Source organism: Vespa mandarinia, chromosome 8 (genome assembly GCF_050613455.1).
Source record: "Vespa mandarinia isolate Hongniang chromosome 8, ASM5061345v1, whole genome shotgun sequence".
NCBI classification, from domain to species: domain Eukaryota; kingdom Metazoa; phylum Arthropoda; class Insecta; order Hymenoptera; family Vespidae; genus Vespa; species Vespa mandarinia.
Genome location: NC_140817.1, coordinates 7,670,532 through 7,687,213, shown reverse-complemented (window position 1 = coordinate 7,687,213; position 16,682 = coordinate 7,670,532). Strand labels below are relative to the sequence as shown.

Here is a 16,682-nt window from a genome sequence, read left to right as displayed (position 1 = left end):
AAATTTAGATTTTCTTATTCAAAATAAAAAACATAGTAATATTTTAATAATCTTATTTTTTCAAATCAAAATATAGAAAGATTCAATTCTTTAAAATTGTTTTATATTTATACTAGAATAATATTAAATATTTTTCACATAAAAATGGAAATTAAAATTTACGATTTTATATTATTTATATAATATTCAAATAAAATATATTAAATCAAGATGATCAATATTCAAGTAATTAATCAGCAAGAAATTTTTATTTTTATGATTGGTAACAGTGTACATATAAGACTTTGGTACTTTTGTACGGTTGGCATTGGTCAATAATGGCCGCTTGGCAAAAGCATGAGTGTCAAAGATAATAGTCAACGCAAACGAAATTGTTAGAATCATTAGAAATGGCTTCTGATAAATTCCGCGATAAAAATCACACACTTCCAGAAAATGTTCGAATTAAAATTGAACCGGGAACTTCTTTACCAGTGCCTCTCAGAAATATTAAAACTGAACCAGGAGTTTCACCCACGACAACACGATTGACTTCTTTTAGGTTACCACGTGATTTAACTCTAGGTGGAAATATTAAGACTGAAAAACCGAAAAAAGTTTATGTACCTAATTTTAATGCTCAACGAAATAAAAAGAAAGAGTAAGTCCATTCTTTTCTTTTATATTTAAAAATATTATTACTTAAACAACAATGAAACTATAGTTTGTTTTTAGGGAAACAGTAGTAAATAAAAGCGATACTGAAAAATCATCTAAGCAAAGAGGCAGAGGAAGAGGACGTGGATCGGATCGTGGACGAGGCAGAGGTTCTAATAATCTAATCCAGGTATATCTCATAACATTAGTTATTTCTTGATGAAGCAAATTTCTATGATGTAATATATTTTATTTCTATTTGTTTATACCCACAGACTTCTGGTGTATTTTCTCAAGGTGCAACTGACACCCAAGGTGGTAGAAGATCTAAGGGACAAGGAGGAGATAGATACAGTGATTGCGATAGAAAAGTTTTTATAGAAAAACCAAAATTAAATTTGGACCGTGATATTGATAAAGATGAAGAAGAACGAAAACTAAAAGCATTATTAAAGGATGATTTTATCGATGATGGTACAGAGCCGGATACTGAAAATGCTCCTGTCATATTACCTATGATTTTAGAGGGTATGATTCTTTTGATATGACAATAATATAAAAATAAATAGAATTATAACATATTATTGTTTTATAATTATAGGGAAATTATATAAAACGGAATTTAAGCATGAAAATAGTATTTCGGACAATGAAGAAATAGATCAAAAACCTATCATTTTAGAAAATGGCACTGGTAAGCAAAATGCAACATGTTATTTTATTATCATAACGTATTTGCTATAAAATATGAATTTACAGTAATGAAACCAAAGAAAGAAATTAAAAAAGAAACACTTATAAAAAGCGAATCTAAGAAGCCATATCAATTGGACAATTTATCGCAAATTATTGAAAACAAACCACATTCCTATATGTTAATGCAGGTATTGTAAAATTTAGTTTGAATAATATAAAGAAATATTATTAATAATTAGTTAATTATTTAATTGTAGTTTCCAGATTGCTTGCCAGGTTTAGAATCAAATGATGATGCTAATCCACCAAAATCAAAGCATGCAAATGATACAACGCAAGAAAGAGAAAGTAAAGATAGTACCAAAAAGAATTATTGCACTTTAAGCAGCTTGAAAGCTGGTATGCTTGGAAAATTACAAATATTAAAATCTGGAAAAGCACGTTTATGTATAGGTGAAAACAATCTAATTGTAGATATTGGATCCAATTTGAGTTTTCGACAAGTAATCATTTATAAATTTATGCTATAAAAAGTAATCTGCGAGATTAAGTAAATTAAAAATTCATTACTATTTTAGGATCTTCTAGCTGCAAAACTAGATACAGTTAAACTGAATGGTGAACTTATCAATCTCGGAACAATTAATAGTACATTAGTATGTTCTCCAGATTGGGAATCTATGCTGCTTAAAATGTAAATTGTCATGTATAAATATATAGATAGTTGTATATATTAATGTAAGATATAATAAATAATTTAATAATTATATAAATTGTCAAATTAATAACACTTTTTTCAAAATGATATATTTCAAATACTAAGAGGAATACGCGCGCGCGCATGTGTGAATTATAAAGTAAATTACATCACGTACAAATTCGATATGACGACTTTCAAAGTCTAGACAAAATTTATAATTATTACAAAGTAAAGGTTGTCGAATGAGAATAGAAGGCGACACCAAAATATCTTCATTTTTCAAGTTGTACAGTAGAAATAATATTATATAATATATAAATTATTATATTCTAAATGCAAATTTCTTGAGAGAAACTAACTACACAAATGAAAATAAGTTATAAATCTTGCATCGCAGCGGTGCTATGTAACAAGAAACAATTCGCTTAAAATTAGGTATAAGACACGTGTAAACTGCTTCGTGATACGGATAAAGTAAAAGTAAACAGTTTTCTAGCTTGACACATCATGTGTCTATATATCTTAATATTGTTAAAATTTGGAGGTGTATAGGAGGTATTGCGTCCTTCAAGGACAAAAAAAATAGCTATGTTTAAATGTAATAATGTACTGATGTATTCATCTTTTGTATCAACTTATGAAATTATTTATAGTATCTTTTGGTAATATCAATAATGAAAATCAAAATAAAAATACGCACTCTCTAAAGTATACGATAAGAACTATACGATTGAATTACTTGTTAAATGACATGTCAGTGCACGGATTAGAAACTGGTTTCATAATGAATAAATTCAATGTGTAATGAAACCTAGCTTCCTTTCCAGTAATAACAGGAAAAGTCATTCATAAGACAATTCATCAATTTGATCAAGTACATTGTGGTATGAATACACGTTAGGTAACACGATCTTTGATACGACACAATCTCAATCACTTCTTTCAATACTATGTCCTTTTTTCATGGATTTTAATGCTTTCTCCCGAAGTTTTTTTTCTAACTCTTCCGTATTACCTTCACTTACATCAGATTCGTCAGAATCCGCGACCTTCTTCTTTTTGTGTTTTCTATGTTTCTTGTGTTTCTTATGTTTCTTATGTTTTTTATCCTTCTTCTTTTTCTTTTCCTCTATTTCGCTTTCCTGTATAAATCGAATTTACAAAAAATTTACAAAAAATAATAATAATAATTATTATTATATTTTACAATATTATATTTAAATACCTACCTCTGATTCACTTGTACTAGTTTTTGTCTTTTTCTTACGTTTCTTTTTAACTTTCTCCTCGTCAGAGCTATCATCAATTTTCCGCTTCTTCTTCATATCTTTTTCCGCAATATCTTCATCGTCCGTGCTCGAATCTCGTTTAGATTTCTTCGATTTTGTTTTCGTTTCCTCATCACTGGTTGAATCTTTCCTTGTTTTTCGCGTTCTAGTTTTTTCATCCTCGGAAGAACTATCTCTTCTTTTCCTCGATTTTTTCGGTTCGTCGTCGGAACTTGAATCTTTCTTAGACTTTCTTGACCTCGACTTGTCATCTTCATTTTTAGTTCTTTTTGATTTTGTATCTTCTTCTCCAGACGAAGAATCTTTTCTAGATCTCTTCGCCTTTTTTATTTCCTCCTCTATTTCCTTTTTCGTGGTACGCTTTCGTGATTCACTTTCAACTACTTCACGTTTTCTATTGTCCTTTCTATCTTTACTTCGATCATCTATTGAATCTAATAAACAAAACTCGTATAAGTATATTATCCTAACGATGTATATATATCCATTTGAAAATAAATATTGATCTAGATCTTACCTCCCCGACTTAAATCTCTCTTTTTATTTTTGTCTAGATGTTTCCTGTCATCTTCAGATTCTGAACTAGAACCTGCCTTGCTCTTGTCAGATTTGTCTTCATCGGAAGAAACTTTTCTAGACTTCCTAGACCTATCTATCTTCTTTACCTTCTTTTTCCCTATAAATTCATTTATATAATTGATAATAAAAAGATAAAAATGAATTCTCCTGTAAAATGAAATTTAATTTATTCTTTACCTTCGGTATCACTATCATCAGAATCCGTAGATCCATCTCGTTTATCTCTTTTTACTCGTTTTATAGAATCAAGTGGTTTTTTCGGTGCTATTGTTTCAATAGACTTTTGGCCAGTTCTCTTCTCTTCCGATGTAGGTTTACCAGATTTAGTTGTTCTTTCATCTTTTTTCAACAGAAAAGCGTCGCCAGATGCTAGACTTGGTTCGCCTATTTTTGGTGATTCTGCCTTAGAATCTTCTCTACAATTAAAATATTATGTCATTATGCACATATATACAATAAAGATATATATATATATGTGTACATACTTTGAAGTTTGTTTTAACTTAGCAGCTGCAATAATGTCTTCTGTCTTCTTAAATGGTGAAGGTGTACGGGACAAACTCTTAGAGAACTAAAATTTTGTTTATACGAAGGTTAAAACATTTATAAAAATGAAAAGCAAGTAAAGAAAAAACAGAAAAAGATTTTTTGTTACCCTATGTCTGGTGACAGGAAGCGCAGTTATCTGTTGTTTCTTTGGCGAAACGCTTGGTTCAGCCTTTTTAATAGAGACTGACTCGGTCTTTTTCACGTCTTTTTCAGCCCGCTTCATAGGTTCTTCCTTAAGAATCTTCTCCTTCTCTTTTCTCTTATTCTCGTCCAACTGTTCCCGCTCGTGCTTCTCTTGAGATTTTCTTTCGGTTGATTTTCTGCAAGCACACGTGTGTAAATGTTAATAAAAAAAAAATAATATTAAAATAAGAATATTAATAAAACGCGAATCAAAAAATACTCATATAACTGGATAACCGTAGCTTCTGAAAAGAAAGACATAGGAAAGAACGACATCATACTCACCTAACTGTTTCATCCTCATTGCTAGAGGTACTACTCTCGCTACTTTCCGAGCTACTTGACTTAGACCTTCCGTTTCGTAATTCTTTTCGCGATCCCGTGTCAGTCGATCTTTTAACTTTATCATCAACCTTCTTGTCCCTCGTTTTATCCTTCCCATCCTTCGAACGATCGGGAGATCGTTTCCCGTCTCTCATACGATCCACTGATGATCGTTGATCCCTAGATCTCGATCTACGATCCTTATCCCTTCTATCTCTGGAACGTTCTCGTCTACTCGATCTGTCACGAGAGGACGATCTATCATACCTGTGTGATCTATCCCTTCCATCGGGCGAACGACGTCTACTATCTCGACGATCGGGTGATCGTCGTCTATCGCGCCTCTCCGACGATCTCCTCCTACGATCCAAAGATCTTCTTCTACGCCTGTCTCCAGGACTTGGAGATCTTCGACGATATCTAGCCGGGCTTCTACGTGGCGGACTTCTGAAAGAGATAACATTTTTTATTAAAATGATTCCTCCTCTATCTTTCTCATGTAACATTTGCAATTCAGACGCACCTTCGCCTACTAGGTGCTCTGCGTACAGACGGTGGCCGCATGTTACGATTTCCGCTGTATCTGTCCAATCTTTCTCTCTCTCTTTCTCTTTCTCGTTCCCTTCGTCGATCACGTTCTCTATCCAAAGATCTCCTGAAGCGCATAAAAATAATCCTGATTTAAATGAACCATATATATAATTGTAAAATTCCCATGTAAAATTCTATGTAAAAATCCATATAAAATTTAATCAAAGAAATCTATTTCTTTACCTTCTTGTTCTATCTCGTGATCTATCTCGCGATCTATCACGCGATCGATCTCGCGATCTATCGCGAGATCTATCTCTCTCCTTGGAACGGCCTCTCTCCTTACGTGGTGTTGGACTTCTTCTTTTGGGTGCTGATTTTCTCTCACGACTTGAATCGCTATCGCTACCACTGTCATCTTTATTCGTTTTTCTATAAGATCGTTTGGCTTGCACACCATCTTTCTTTTTTCTTATTTCAAAATCATTTTTATCCTTTGCACCCTTGTCACCTTCTGTTCCAGAACTACTGCTAGTACTATTATCTCGTTTTCGATTAGAATCAAGATTGTCCTTTCGTTTATCGGATGATTTTGAACGAGATTTCGTAGATCTCGAATCGCTCGACACGGATCGTGATTTTCGAGATTTACTTCGATCGTCGCTTTTTGATCTAGATTTTTTCGATCTAGAATGTGATCTACTGCGAGATCTAGAATTCTTTGATTTAGATCTTCTCGACTTTAAACGCTCTTGCGAACGTGACTTAGATCTTCTTGACTTTGATCGAGATCGAGATCGAGATCTTCTAGATCTAGACTTTGATCGGGATCTTCTTAATTTCGATGCAGGTGAACGTGATCTACGTGATTTTGAATCTCGACTAGGTGATTTAGATCTAGATTTCTTCGAACGCGTTCCTGGTGACTTGGATCTTGATCTTGATTTCTTCGTTGTTTTATCCAATGACTCGGGTGATGGTGTACGATTGTTCTTCTTTTTACCATCAGCGATGCTCATTAATTTTGCTTGTAATCTGGATATTGCAACGGCTGCTTCCCTAATACAATATAATAAATATGTGATAATACACATATTTGTGGAAGAAAAAAAAAAAAAAGAAGAAAAACATCAAAATACTTACGGTTTAGTTTTAACTGGCATTAACGGTATTGCATTTTCAGGTTGTGGAGAATCTTCACGTTCGACTTTAATATCTGACATATCTTTTCCGTTATCCTTAAGAGAATTTTTACTGGGCGATCTCGAAGTAGATCTCCTTTTTCGGCTGGATCTATCACGATCTCTGTGTCTATCTCTCGATCTACTTCTTTTACTTCTATGTGAATAATATTAATGTAATTAATACAATAAATGCAAAATATGCGAATTATTATCAAGCGAATGGAAAAAAATGTACCTGTCTCTATCACGATCTCTACTTCTATCTCTTCTATGCTCTTTTGATGAAGCACGTTCCTTTTCTTCTTTTTTTATCTTGTCTGTCTCATCCTTTTCTTTTTCGCGTTCCTTCTCTTTTTCTTTTTCTGCTAAAGATGCTTGAAGTTTTTCTTGTTCTTCCTAAGTAATATATTACAATATTTTAAATATATATATATTATACTAATTTTATAACGTTTACTTATTATCATACAATATATTTAATATTATAAGTTTTTAAACCAATCAACCTAACTTCTTAATACATGTTATTTAGCTTTTCAATTGTTCTAACTTCTGACAGCAATTCATGACAAGACAAGTGGATAAATTTATATAGTATGCCTTGCAAAATGAAAAAAAGAAGAAATATAAATTAACGTGAATATATTTACTTTACATGCGAAATTTAGAGAATGATGTAATTACCAATCGTTTTTTAATCTGATCTTTCTTTTGCTGTAAGAAAGCCTCTGGAATGCCCGTAACACTTTCTTGAGCAGAGACCAAAAGGTCCCACAATTCACCCATGAAAGATCGAGCATTCCTTCCATTCAAGAAACCCGTGAGGTTGATCTGCATTTTTCGGGGGTCAGGAAACTGTAAAATACATAGCATAAAAATTTATCAATTTACAAAATCTCAACTTTAGCTCGTTCAAATTCTAAACATTTGTAAAAAAGTATTGTACTCGTATGTATACCTTTATGCGAGCATTATATAAAAAAAACACAAAATCATTATCCCTAATTTATAACTAACTGCTTTTCCCCCTCGAAAAAGCAGATTTATCTCCATATTAGTGACATATCTTACCCATCGCATCACAGTCCGCATATAAAATTACCTACAGCGAGAGGCAGTACTTGCTAAGAAAAATATCTAATTTATCGATAAATGCAGAAATATCTCAAGCATACAGATACCTTTAAGTTCTTCGCCATTTCACTGAATGCTATATTGAAAATGCTGAAATAGGAAAGTCAAAAAATTAATGCAGAATAAAAGGATTACCATTTCACCAACCTGTTCCATTGACAAAGACTGTCAAACCATTGAAGAGATACTTCCAGCGTAGACTGGAAATATTTCTGAATTCCCTGGTAATACCAGATGATGATCGGTGTTTTTCTGCAAGCAGCAAGTAGGACCGGCTCCGATAAAAATCCATGCTTATGCAACATGGATAATGCCCGATGAAGATGATTTTCAGCATGCAACATCGGCTGTGTACTGCAGCTACACGTAGCTCCCAGCAGATCTCGGTGTTGATAGATGACTGCAGTTGACAGGAATCAGAAGTTGAAAAGATGATGTTCCCATGGAGAAAACCTCTGGAATGCTGCCGACGCTCAAACCCCAGATGAAAGCTGGGAACAGCTCTCATAACAGCAGCTCGACATCAGACCACTTCTATCGAAGTGGCAGCTATGACGAAGACAATACTCGTGGCTGCAGTCACGAGCTTCGTCAGCTACTACGCCAAGTGATGAAACACCATGGACGAAGAGCTCCAAAGTAGGATGAAATAAACAGGATCGGCAGAATCAGCATGATGCGGTGAAAGTATCGATGCAAAGTCGTTTCCCTCGATGACGTTGTAATGAGGATGCCACTACAGCCAAGATGCTGAAGATTCAGCAGTTGTTCTAAGCTGATGTTGATATAGCAGCTGCCAACGGTTGACGCTATGGTCGACGGCTGATACAAAGGCGGCCATACGGATGTAGGGAGGAGCACATCCGAATGCCATTTGGACAAAAGGGTTGAGCCCCACCAACGGTCTCTACTTATACTAACGGGGAATTCAAACATATGCGATAAGACATTACGTTCACACATTCAATTTGTCAAGATCAGCTACATCAGTTTTCTTTTGTTGAAAATGAATATGCTTGGAGGAGATACTTGGATTCACAAAAATCAGGATACTCAGGAACAGTGACATTTAACCAAATTAAAAAGCAAACAGGCAAGTACGATAAATACTATCTTTTCTGCCTTGTTGCTTTACGAATCCAAAGTCAGCAACTCGTGCAGATTTTGGATCTAAACGTCTGTAACTTATACCAAACATAGTGCTGAAATAATGTGTATTTATCGATATCCTATGATGAGGGGAAAAAGCCAAGTGAACGCATTTTATAATTCATTCAATAAAACGATACTAAATCTAAATTAGCTATATCGCTGGATCTATCCAAAGTGATATGATAGATGTCTTACCTTTTCTTCCAATTGATTATACACAAATTCTACCACAACGTCATCTTCCATGCCTAGAATCTGTGTAATCTTCGTTGTTATCCATGGCTTTATTACATCTAGTTTTACCTTACTCATATCGACCTGTATATAAAAGAATATTATATAAAGTGTTACATCCATTATAGATAACAAATACGAGCAATATTGTGATTATAACCACCTTTTGAGTCAGAGAGTCACCAAATTTCATTTGCTTGAGAAGTTTCTTCTCCTTATCGCTGAATCTAGTATCCTGCGAAGCAGTTGTCCCCTGTGTTCACAGTTGAAATATTTATTAAGATTTACAATCGTAATGTATTCATATTACAAGTTTTCAAGGTCAAAGATAAATAAATCTGTTATACAATCTAAATATATTTGAGTTATCTTACCGTATACATCATCTTGGCAAGGTGTGGATGTTAAAAAAGTTCCGTGCGGAGAACGTAGTTCTCAGTCGGCTAAGTGCCAAAACTGATTCTTTTCTTTTTGTTTATCAACAAATGAATATCGTACAAATACGAAAATCTTATTCTTTGTAATACACAATTTCTATTACACGGTTATAAATCTCACAAATTTTGCATACGAACATAAAATTCTAACAAATTAAGTAGAGACGCGAATAGTGGATCAATCGGCCAACATGGCTGCTGCTACTATCTCTTCGAATATGAATCATTGAGAAAGGGAGTATATCATCAAAATCTAGTGTATTCTGATGCAAAGAATATTATGAAATTGGAAAGAAATTTCATCATATAAGTTCCTATTTTTTTTTTTATTTCTTTCTTATTTTCTATTGCTAATATTTTCTTTTCTACGCATTTTAGACCAATGAAGCCTAAATATTCGAAATTAATTTTCAATATATATTTATTCAAAGATTTAAAAATGGCAAAAACTACCAAGGTCATGCTACCTCAACAATACTACCAACCTAAAATTTTGCAGTATTCTTTTTTCTTCGATAAATCGATAGTCATTTTATGTGATTGGATTTGTTTTAAAATGTATTATTAATAACAAATTATTGTATAAATATGTAAAAAATAAAATTAATTTCTAAATAAACAAATTGTGACGTAAGCTTTACGAACTTCTCATTGGACAATATTATTGTAAATTTCAGAATTAACCAATCAGGATTCAGTTGAGTTAACTTTCGTTTTTCATCAACGGTAATTAATCAGAATAAAAATTAAATATAAAATAGCTTGAATACATTAAATAATTGCTATATTTATTAATCAATTTAATAATATCTTCATTATTGAATTTACACGAAAAGAACATTATCTATCGAATATCGATAGTATGAGTGAACAAAATTAAAGTTTCCAAAAAAAAGTTTCTCAGGTAAAATTTAACTTTACAAATAATTTTTAGAAACATAACAAAAAGAAAAACGATACTGATAGATATATGTTATATGTTGTACATATGAAGAAAGATAACCTAATAATAAATAAAAAATACATACATACATGCATTCAATAATTATCGATAGAAAAATTAGCACATATATTGATAGTTTTTCTTGTCTTCATTTTTCTGTAAACAGCAATGAAGTTAGCCGATTATTAACGATCTCTTAACGTATTTTTTAAACGTATTTAAACAGGAACATAACGTTAAAGAAATAAATGATTAACGAAACTTAATCTCAAAAATCGTTCGACAACGCAGATGATTCTTCAATATTAACCATTAATTATTACAATTGTATATTCGTCAAATATTCATCCTCTAATAAGTAGTATAAAAGATGGAATGTAAGAAAAGAAATTGGTATGTGCTTTTCAGTAAGAATATGAATTTAAAATCGTGTTAACAGGTGTTGAGAATGGTGCAATCACATGAAGCTAAACTATCAATTAAGAGAAATAAAAATGTAAGAGACGCGAATCGAGGTGAAGGGTTCCGCAAAGTTGTAACGGTACATTACACTCATCGGAATTTACAGTAAAGTCGATTCGGTCAGCGTCCATCCATCCCGTTCATCGGTACAGCTTACCATCGTTCTCTTTCGAGGACGTAAACAGGGTCAAAAGTATATTCAATGTATCGAAAGAAGCATATCGTAGTCTCGAGTTTGTTTAAAATTATCATATTAAATTATAGACATTTAACAACAAATTTTCATTCCTTTCGAGAGTGTTCTTCTTTACCGACCAAGTTTGAAATAACATATGCAACTTTCGCTGACCTTAACCTTAAAAAACGACTGAAACATTGATTTAGTAATGCTATGAGTCAAGTTCATTGCTTTTGACCCTGTCTTTTATTTTACTTGTTACTTTTCCTCAAGAAGGACAAGATTCGAAAGTGGTTCTTTACACTATCGATAAGATCATTTAGCTACGTGTTCTTTATCGACCAATGAAAGTTATCGATGCAACATGCTCTCTTTTTCAAACTTGATTTGAAATATATATTCCGAACATGAATATATCAAAATTAATCGTTTAGATTCTAACGACTATTAAAAACAAAATAATGTGAAAGTTACGGTTAGAATTACACCCCGTTTTCCATGAAGAATATTTCGATTATACGAGATCGTTGAATTCTACGATACACCTGCTTAAAACCGGCTCGAGGCGAGTCTAGTGAACTGGATTGTGAATTCCGAGACCAGATTCCGCGGACCTCGTCGCTTGCTCCAATTTACTTTTTTAAACTACCACAATATCATTGCTTTACTCTTCAACTACTTTTATATATGATTTCGAAAAATAATATGACATTTTTTTTCCAAGACACATTAATACGATAAAAATAATTTTTTTTTACTTATTACAATATATATAAATAATAGGAGCGAAGAAACGATTTGTATATCCTTATCAACAAAACATAAAAGTCTCGTGATAATTTTGTAATAGTTTTACATAGATTAATCATATTTTCTTACAAGTTAAACATTTTGTTAATATTAATTAATTACGTTAAATTTGAACTTCTTTATACAGTATGCGTATTGCGTACATATTTTTTGTTTGCCATCAAACACATTTTCCTATAATTTCGACGATCGCCTGAAAAAGTTCACTATTTCGATCGACGAGTCGGTCCTTTAAATTTTCATTTACATCGTCACAATATTCATATTATATCTCCTCATGTCTCATCCTTCTTCGTGTTTCTCCCTTTAATTTTAGAGAACTTCATCGAAGAAATTATTGGACATTATCATCAACGTTTCATATCTGAATTAGAAATGCTTCTTAGAAGCTTGGCACAACAGGCGCTTCGGATGCTGTACTCGCCAAATTCCTTGGCTTACAGACGCAACCACTCTCAACCAGCACGTAATCCTGACCGGTTAGGGTCACCGGCCCCAAAGGAATCACCAAAAACAAGTAAGGCACATATGTTTGGGTGCATTCACCATGGACTACATCGCATTCTTTCGATCTGAAAAATATATTCGTTTTATGTTTATTTTTTATTTAATCAGAAAAAAGAAGACTCGATTGATATTCGTTTTTAATTATATCATAAAAAGGATTTACTTCGATTAAATATTTAACACTAGCCTGTATTTGAAAAATAATTGAAGAGTAGGCCAAAGTATGTTATTTACGAACATTAAGTATCGTAGAAGGTATCTGGCCTAGTGTGCTACATTTGAAATAAAACGAATCGCTGACAGAACGACAAGAATTTTAATTCGAAACTCTCTCGTTTATATTTCAACAAGTTACACGTTTTCTTTTACATGATAGTAAGAGAAATTCTAATATTGATGATATAAATATAGAATACTTACTCGCAGACTTCGAATACGACTTGCTGAAGAAGATCAGGAAACTTTTGTACGATTGTCACTGGTTGACCACTCGTCAAACTGACACCATACATAGGTGCTGTGGTGTTATACCTTGTTTTACAGAGTCTGCTTGGAGAGCCGCAGCTTTCCTTTGCAGAAAAGCCTCGTCCTAAAAATTATAAGAAATAAAAAAATTAATATAACAATTCATAAATCAAAATATCAAAAGATCGATCAAAAGAAACATAAGGAAAGGCTAGATCCTTAGATCTATGAGATCAAAACGGAAGATGATCGACATCATGATCGAGAGGGGTCGTCTTCGCTCTTTCCTCGGAATTCCTCGGAATTCTTCGGAGCGACGAACGTGCACAAGTTGACGTTCGAAAGGAACGTGAGTGGGTCGCCTACGAATACCGTTATAAGCACAACGAACGATAACTGTATTGACTGGATAACATGGTGCCTTATTACCCGTCTTCCGTCCCAAAGGATTCCTTCTCATCAGAGGATAACTTTACAGCGATATGACATGTAATACTATCTGCCTAGATAACTAAACTAAAAATAATTGACTTGGATCGATTTAGGTCATAATCATAACTCCAAATCGACCTATTTATGATTACAAAGAGATGCAAGAAATAATGACGAATAATTTCGCCTTCGTTCCATACATCTTTGAATCTTTATGGTTGATGGTCTTATGTTCGTTTCTATCTGATCATCCATAAAAAAAAAAAGTAATCTTATTTTTTATTTCAGAATTCGGTCAAATTCATTTCCCTTGAACGTTGCAAAATTTATCAGGAAAAAGAATATTATTTGGACAATTTATAAAAGAAATTCATTGAAAGAAGCTTTTCGTATTAATCTATGATGTCAGAGTGTAACTAATTTTTTTTCCTTTTAGTTTCCGTTAAAACGATTCGATACATCTTTCTTTTTTCTTTTTTCTTTTTTTTTTTTTGAAAGGTAGAATAATTATGGATCATATTTAAAACTCACCATTTCGTGCATGTCCCGTTATTGAGAAATCTCCCTGTGCGAGTTTGTAATTATGAAGAAGGGCTTGTCTCGTTATTTTGGGATCGGTAGTTTGAGACTGATGATATCTAGCGGTTCGACCATTTGCCCAAAGATTTTTAAAGGTTCTCAATATCGCGGCTCTGTAAATAAAAATTCATTCTTTTAATTGACTGTTAAAAATGATGGGTAACTTTTTTATAAGTAGATATCTTCAAACACTTACGTAGGATATTGCACATTATTAGGTCCTATGCAATCCAGCGAGTCTGTTAATGCATCCCCCCATACATACTTCAATCCTAGGCCATTTCCTTCGCACTTTTTCGCGGTGTACACTTTGGCACACATCGCGATAATAATTAGAAATAATCCGAAATAATATTTATGCATCTGAAATAAAATAATGAAATATAGACGAAGAATTATGAAATCAGCATGTACGTGCTATCTCGAAACTCGAGTTCGCAAGAAGATAAGAACATGTACTTTTTTACGTTTGTGTAGTAGAAAGAAAAAGATGATTAACACATAAAGGAAAATAAAAAAAAAAATAAAAGGAAGATATTAGAAAAGAAAAAAGGGCTAAAGCAATGAGAACCAAGCGTGTGCTTGTTCTCTAGAGCTTGAAACTTTTTTCCCTTTCGCGGCAACTCGCACGCATCGATGTGTCCGATCGTACATAGAATCTATTTGTGTTAGTTAGTTAGTGGGGTCACTCTCACGTGTGCAACCACGATTTCGAATGATGATTAGTAGTACCGACTTGCTATCGGTATGCATCCTTATATGCACTTTCGGGTTTCTAGGTTGTTGGATCCATAATAATTTCCATTAGGCACATTCTCACAAGTATGAGACTGGATACAGTAGGAGTGAAAGCAGAATGTTGAACATCAAACTCTGATATATCTTTTTAATAAAAATTTCGAATGATCTATCTTTTTGGATAGGTCTGCTTAATTACTATTTCAAATGTTGAATTTCATTGACTTCCCACGATTGCTTATACGAGTATACCAATTCAAAAACAATTTTTTGCGCTTGATTCTTCTTATAATCAAAGCCAAACACCATCAAGAAATCATCGATGGATCCCGCTCAAGGTCGGTTAACGTTACCACGTTAACGACCTCCTTGCGTTCTTTCTCTCTCCCTTCATACACAAACGCATGCGCGCGCGCACACACACATATATATACACACACAGAGAGAGAGTTTCGGCATTAAATGTATCCGTCTCTTCTGACATAAACACATCTTCACTCTTTCTATCTCCACACACTTATTATTTCCGCACGCAAGTCGCGATTTTGAAATCGAAAAGATCCATGCGAGTTATATCGAAAAAGAAAAGAAAAGAAAAGAAACGAAAAGAAAAGAAAATAAGGATATAACTCATAAGAATCGAATGAACTTGAAACAGTCCTACTTTGCGGCCTAACGGCCTTACATAACGGTCGTACCTAGTAGCCCTATCTACTCACATTAAAGTTCTATTTATTTATTCCTTACATTTGTAGATTTAAAATTTTCATCGATCGTAGTGTCTAATTCATTTTGATTTATAACGATTTAGCTTCTAGAATCAAAAATAGATTATTAGGATATCTTAGAAACAGCTAATAGCATGTTTCTAATGATCTATCCGGAAGATTCTAACGGTAACGATGTATGTCTCATCCAAAAAGATTTTTTCTGAACTCATGCCTTACCATATACCTTACACGTACGTTTTATTTATGTTTACTCATCCTTGCGGGTTCAATAACGGTATAAGCGTTTCGGTGACTCGTTTCACGAATAAATTATTATATTCGATTTTTATCTTCTTATAAGAAGGCAAATTTTCTCCGGTCTTTGATTTTTTAAAATTATATATTTTGTAAACTATCCTCCGCAACGATCATTTATTATACTGTATGTTTTTTTAATTTACAAACTAAATATCAATGTTTATCGTAGACTAAAAAATATGTACATCTCTCATGATAATAAAATATCGTAATTTGTCAAAGATTATGTTACTTGCGATGCACATTTATAAAAATCTATAATAAAAAATCTACTGAAAATAGTTTACGTTAAATAATAAATAATTAAATTACATTTAAAATTTAAATAATACCACGTAATTGTTAAAACTTTTAAGTTATTACTCACCTTGAAAAAAATAGAGAGAGGGAGAGTCTATCCAGTAAACACAACGTGTTCTCCCGAATTCTCACTCCCTTTTTAACAAAAAGATCGTCAAACTATACGTAACATTAAACGAATTCGATTGCAATTATTAATGAAAAGATAATAGAGACGAAAAAAAAAAGAAAAAGGGAAAAAACGGGTGCACGAATCTCAAATGCCGGTCATGTCTCACTACACCGGATATGGGGTCGTACACCTCCGTCCTCGCAGGTGGATGTCCAGAGGTTGACTGCAGAGCACTGTAGAGTCCTAAGTAGCTCTCTCTGTGCTTTGCTGAAGAAGCCGTCGGTAAGAGGGGATAAAGCGGGATGTATTGCTCCCTATTTTACCTCGGAACTTTTTCCTTCATCGTGTATCGGTTAAGATAAATGAAGGGGGAAAAAAGAAAAAAGAATGAAAATCAAGTCTAAGTAACAGGAAATTATCATAATTATTTTTTTTCTTACCTTCCCTCTTTCTAAAGATCAAAATTATCTTCTATATTTAAAGCTTAATTTTTTTTCCAA

General features: G+C 33.0%; 3 protein-coding genes and 1 long non-coding RNA gene across 11 annotated transcripts; 2 read left to right on the top strand and 2 right to left on the bottom strand.

Moving 5' to 3' along the window:
• Nucleotides 1–293: 293 nt before the first annotated feature.
• On the top strand, nt 294–2,068 carry RpIIIC53 (RNA polymerase III subunit C53). The gene is made up of 7 exons (XM_035878956.2): nt 294–640; nt 715–826; nt 912–1,164; nt 1,238–1,330; nt 1,396–1,520; nt 1,590–1,835; nt 1,911–2,068. The coding sequence occupies exons 1-7, from the start codon at nt 390–392 to the stop codon at nt 2,028–2,030; spliced, it is 1,200 nt and encodes a 399-aa protein (XP_035734849.1). The 5' UTR covers nt 294–389; the 3' UTR covers nt 2,031–2,068.
• Nucleotides 2,069–2,156: 88 nt separating this feature from the next.
• Srrm1 (Serine-arginine repetitive matrix 1) lies at nt 2,157–9,858 on the bottom strand. Of its 4 annotated transcripts, none has more exons than XM_035878943.2 (15): nt 9,566–9,858; nt 9,355–9,444; nt 9,153–9,275; nt 7,356–7,526; nt 6,907–7,067; nt 6,631–6,825; nt 5,731–6,546; nt 5,480–5,611; nt 5,224–5,403; nt 4,556–4,769; nt 4,386–4,471; nt 4,078–4,316; nt 3,839–3,997; nt 3,262–3,755; nt 2,157–3,174 (listed from the first exon to the last, which is right to left on the bottom strand). In XM_035878943.2, the coding sequence occupies exons 1-15, from the start codon at nt 9,575–9,577 to the stop codon at nt 2,962–2,964; spliced, it is 3,285 nt and encodes a 1,094-aa protein (XP_035734836.1). In that variant the 5' UTR covers nt 9,578–9,858; the 3' UTR covers nt 2,157–2,961. The 4 variants fall into 4 exon arrangements, with proteins under 4 accessions (XP_035734836.1, XP_035734806.1, XP_035734796.1 ...); XM_035878913.2 differs by having other exon boundaries at nt 2,162–3,174; nt 4,918–5,403; nt 6,631–6,822; XM_035878903.2 differs by having other exon boundaries at nt 2,165–3,174; nt 4,918–5,403.
• A 500-nt stretch (nt 9,859–10,358) lies between these two features.
• On the top strand, nt 10,359–12,538 carry LOC146872850 (uncharacterized). Its single transcript, XR_014982407.1, has 2 exons — nt 10,359–10,532; nt 11,011–12,538. It is a non-coding gene; the product is annotated as an uncharacterized LOC146872850 (long non-coding RNA).
• Nucleotides 12,040–16,430, bottom strand: LOC118449000 (uncharacterized). Of its 5 annotated transcripts, none has more exons than XM_035883038.2 (5): nt 16,138–16,430; nt 14,201–14,367; nt 13,957–14,117; nt 12,949–13,117; nt 12,040–12,593 (listed from the first exon to the last, which is right to left on the bottom strand). In XM_035883038.2, exons 2-5 carry the CDS (start codon nt 14,365–14,367, stop codon nt 12,404–12,406), a joined length of 687 nt encoding a protein of 228 aa, XP_035738931.1. In that variant the 5' UTR covers nt 16,138–16,430; the 3' UTR covers nt 12,040–12,403. The 5 variants fall into 5 exon arrangements, with proteins under 5 accessions (XP_035738931.1, XP_035738941.1, XP_035738961.1 ...); XM_035883048.2 differs by lacking the exon at nt 16,138–16,430 and adding an exon at nt 15,490–15,646; XM_035883068.2 differs by lacking the exon at nt 16,138–16,430 and adding an exon at nt 15,462–15,639.
• Between the last annotated feature and the right edge of the window lie 252 nt (nt 16,431–16,682).

Coding starts and splice junctions, on each gene's coding strand:
- RpIIIC53 (XM_035878956.2), top strand. CDS start 390: ATGGCTTCTGATAAATTCCGCGATAAAAATCACACACTTCCAGAAAAT. Junction 827..911: donor GTTCTAATAATCTAATCCAG/GTATATCTCATA, acceptor TTATACCCACAG/ACTTCTGGTGTATTTTCTCA. Junction 1,331..1,395: donor CATTTTAGAAAATGGCACTG/GTAAGCAAAATG, acceptor ATGAATTTACAG/TAATGAAACCAAAGAAAGAA.
- Srrm1 (XM_035878903.2), bottom strand. Junction 6,547..6,630: donor ATGCCAGTTAAAACTAAACC/GTAAGTATTTTG, acceptor ATATTGTATTAG/GGAAGCAGCCGTTGCAATAT. Junction 5,612..5,730: donor TCACGAGATAGAACAAGAAG/GTAAAGAAATAG, acceptor TATGCGCTTCAG/GAGATCTTTGGATAGAGAAC.
- LOC118449000 (XM_035883038.2), bottom strand. CDS start 14,367: ATGCATAAATATTATTTCGGATTATTTCTAATTATTATCGCGATGTGT. Junction 14,118..14,200: donor AATAATGTGCAATATCCTAC/GTAAGTGTTTGA, acceptor TTTTATTTACAG/AGCCGCGATATTGAGAACCT. Junction 12,594..12,948: donor GTCGTATTCGAAGTCTGCGA/GTAAGTATTCTA, acceptor TATATTTTTCAG/ATCGAAAGAATGCGATGTAG.